This window comes from Nematolebias whitei, chromosome 8, assembly GCF_014905685.2.
Source record: "Nematolebias whitei isolate Nwh7 chromosome 8, NemWhi1, whole genome shotgun sequence".
Taxonomy (NCBI): domain Eukaryota; kingdom Metazoa; phylum Chordata; class Actinopteri; order Cyprinodontiformes; family Rivulidae; genus Nematolebias; species Nematolebias whitei.
In genome coordinates this window covers 1,810,572-1,812,723 of record NC_056505.1, presented here as the reverse complement: position 1 = coordinate 1,812,723, position 2,152 = coordinate 1,810,572, and the positions used below count along the sequence as shown (strand labels likewise).

The 2,152-nt window shown below is 48.9% G+C and overlaps 1 protein-coding gene across 2 annotated transcripts in view; it reads left to right on the top strand.

Annotated features, from left to right (window-relative positions):
• rufy3 (RUN and FYVE domain containing 3) overlaps positions 1 to 2,152 on the top strand; it is a gene marked incomplete at its 3' end in the record, with an annotated part of 33,027 nt that overhangs the window by 6,678 nt on the left and 24,197 nt on the right. For both annotated transcript variants that reach the window (XM_037680801.1, XM_037680802.1), the window contains 3 exon segments: positions 960 to 1,133; positions 1,329 to 1,446; positions 1,566 to 1,667. In XM_037680801.1, coding sequence (XP_037536729.1) covers positions 960 to 1,133; positions 1,329 to 1,446; positions 1,566 to 1,667 — 394 coding nt within the window.

Sequence of the window (2,152 nt, the reverse complement as noted above, 5' to 3'; positions counted from 1 at the left end):
GTGGTTTGGACGTGTCCAGAGGAAGGACAGTGGTTTGGACATGTCCAATCATGTGGATCTATGGATGCAGTTAGAGAGGACATGGAGGTAGTTGGAGTGAGGACCGAGTGAGATGGAGGACTTGCTGTGGAGACCTCTGAAGAGGGAGCAGCTGCAAGAAGAGTGAAAATGTTCAGAATGTAATCTTTTTAATGATGTGAACTTGACCTACACGTGAAGGTCGTGATCATAAATGACAGACAAGAAATGAAATGTTGCTAAAAGAACGAGACGGAGCTGCAGCAGAACAGATTCTCTCAGCAGTGGTTTGAAATGTGACAGGAAGTGCATCACGTCCCTCTCACGCTACTTCCTGTCAGAAACCTGTAAGTCATGGAGTGGTGGCGCAGAGGTTAGAGAAGGTGGGCCTGTGATAGGAAGATCGTTGGTTCAACTCCTGGTACAGACAACATCAAAATGTGGGTGGGATAGGTGAAGCACCCACACCTGCCTCCACCCTCATTTGTCCCACTGTGGGCCCTTGAGCAAGGCTCTTAACCCCCACCATGTGCTCCTCTGGGCGCTCTCTGCTGCACTCAGAGGGCTGTGGTAGCTCGGTGGTTGATCAGGAACAACATCTGGTGTAAAAACTAATGTCCAGGTCTTCGTGTGAGTTGTTCTCTGTGGTGACTCCTGGCGAAGGAGCAGCTGGAAGAAGAAGAACAACACGATCAGGCGACATGTCGCCACGTGAGTCGCTGCTAACTTGGAGGACTTTGTGCTGTGAGGAGAAGCCTTGGTCAGTGCGTCTGTTACTCGTGGTGTTGTGTCCACAGCGTTAACGTCCCAGCTGAACTGCGTGGACGGGGGTTACGTCCTCCAGAGCATCGAGTCCATTCACAACCTCAACACATGGATGCAGCGTGCAGACTGTCGCTACAGAGTCAGCGCTGCTTTTAGCTCTCGTCTTTTCTTTTCAGACCCCAAAGATCCGATCGCCATTGAAAGGCTGAACTTGATGAACATGGCCAAGCTGAGCATCAAAGGTCTGATCGAGTCGGCGCTGAACCTCGGGCGAACGCTCGACTCCGACTACGCCCCCCTGCAGCAGTTCTTCGTTGTGATGGAGCACTGCCTCAAGCATGGTCTGAGGGGTACGTTTTACAAACATCAAGTTACTTGATTGTGTGTTTGGTGTAAATAAAATGTGTGTAAAGCTTCAGGTTTCTAAACGTCATGCAGACTGTGTGAAGCGTCACGTTCACGTGGAACTGAACTCGTGTTAAATGTCAGCAGCCGTCCTGAGGGCTGTTTGTGTGATGGCTCTAATTCTACCTGTGACCCGTCAGCTAAGAAGACCTTCCTGGGCCAGAACAAGTCCTTCTGGGGGCCCTTGGAACTGGTGGAGAAGCTGACACCTGAAGCAGGAGAGATCACCGCCAGCGTGAAGGACCTGCCTGGACTCAAGTGAGTCCGTTACCTGCATTTCAGTTGAAGCAGGACCGCTGACAGATCCTGGTTTTTGAGGACTAACTGATCGTTCTACGTAGTTCATGTTTGAAATGAAGATTTGTGTTCAACACCAGAACTCCACTTGGAAGAGGGCGAGCCTGGTTACGACTGGCCTTGATGCAGAAGAAGCTCTCGGACTACATGAAGACCATCATCAACAGAAAAGACCTGCTCAGGTACTTCAGATCAACCTGAAACACATCACCCATTAATAATGCTGACGTGTCCCCCCTCCCTCCTGGTGGCCAGCTCTCAAGTGGGAATGAGCCACTGGCCCAAGTTCAAGTCTCTGAGGGTTTTTGTTGAGTAAGATGGAGCAGGAGGTAGATGGATGATGTCTGCAGTGATCTAGAAGCTCTTTGATTTGAGCTCATGGTGAAGACACAACCCTCATGTTCAACCATGGTTGAAGGCACTCGTTGCAAATTATGAAATCAAACATAAAAATATTTACCCTAAACTATACCTAACAGAACAAATGAAGAGTCCGAACTGGACCGAGAAATTCTGTCCATAAAAGTTCTGAACAGAATCAGTGACAACAGGCAGCCCTGAAGGTCCAACTCTCACCATGAAGGATCTGACCCACTACCAGCTAGAGCTGGGCGATATGGACCAAAATTAATATCTCAATATTTCAAGATAAATTGAAATATTGAGA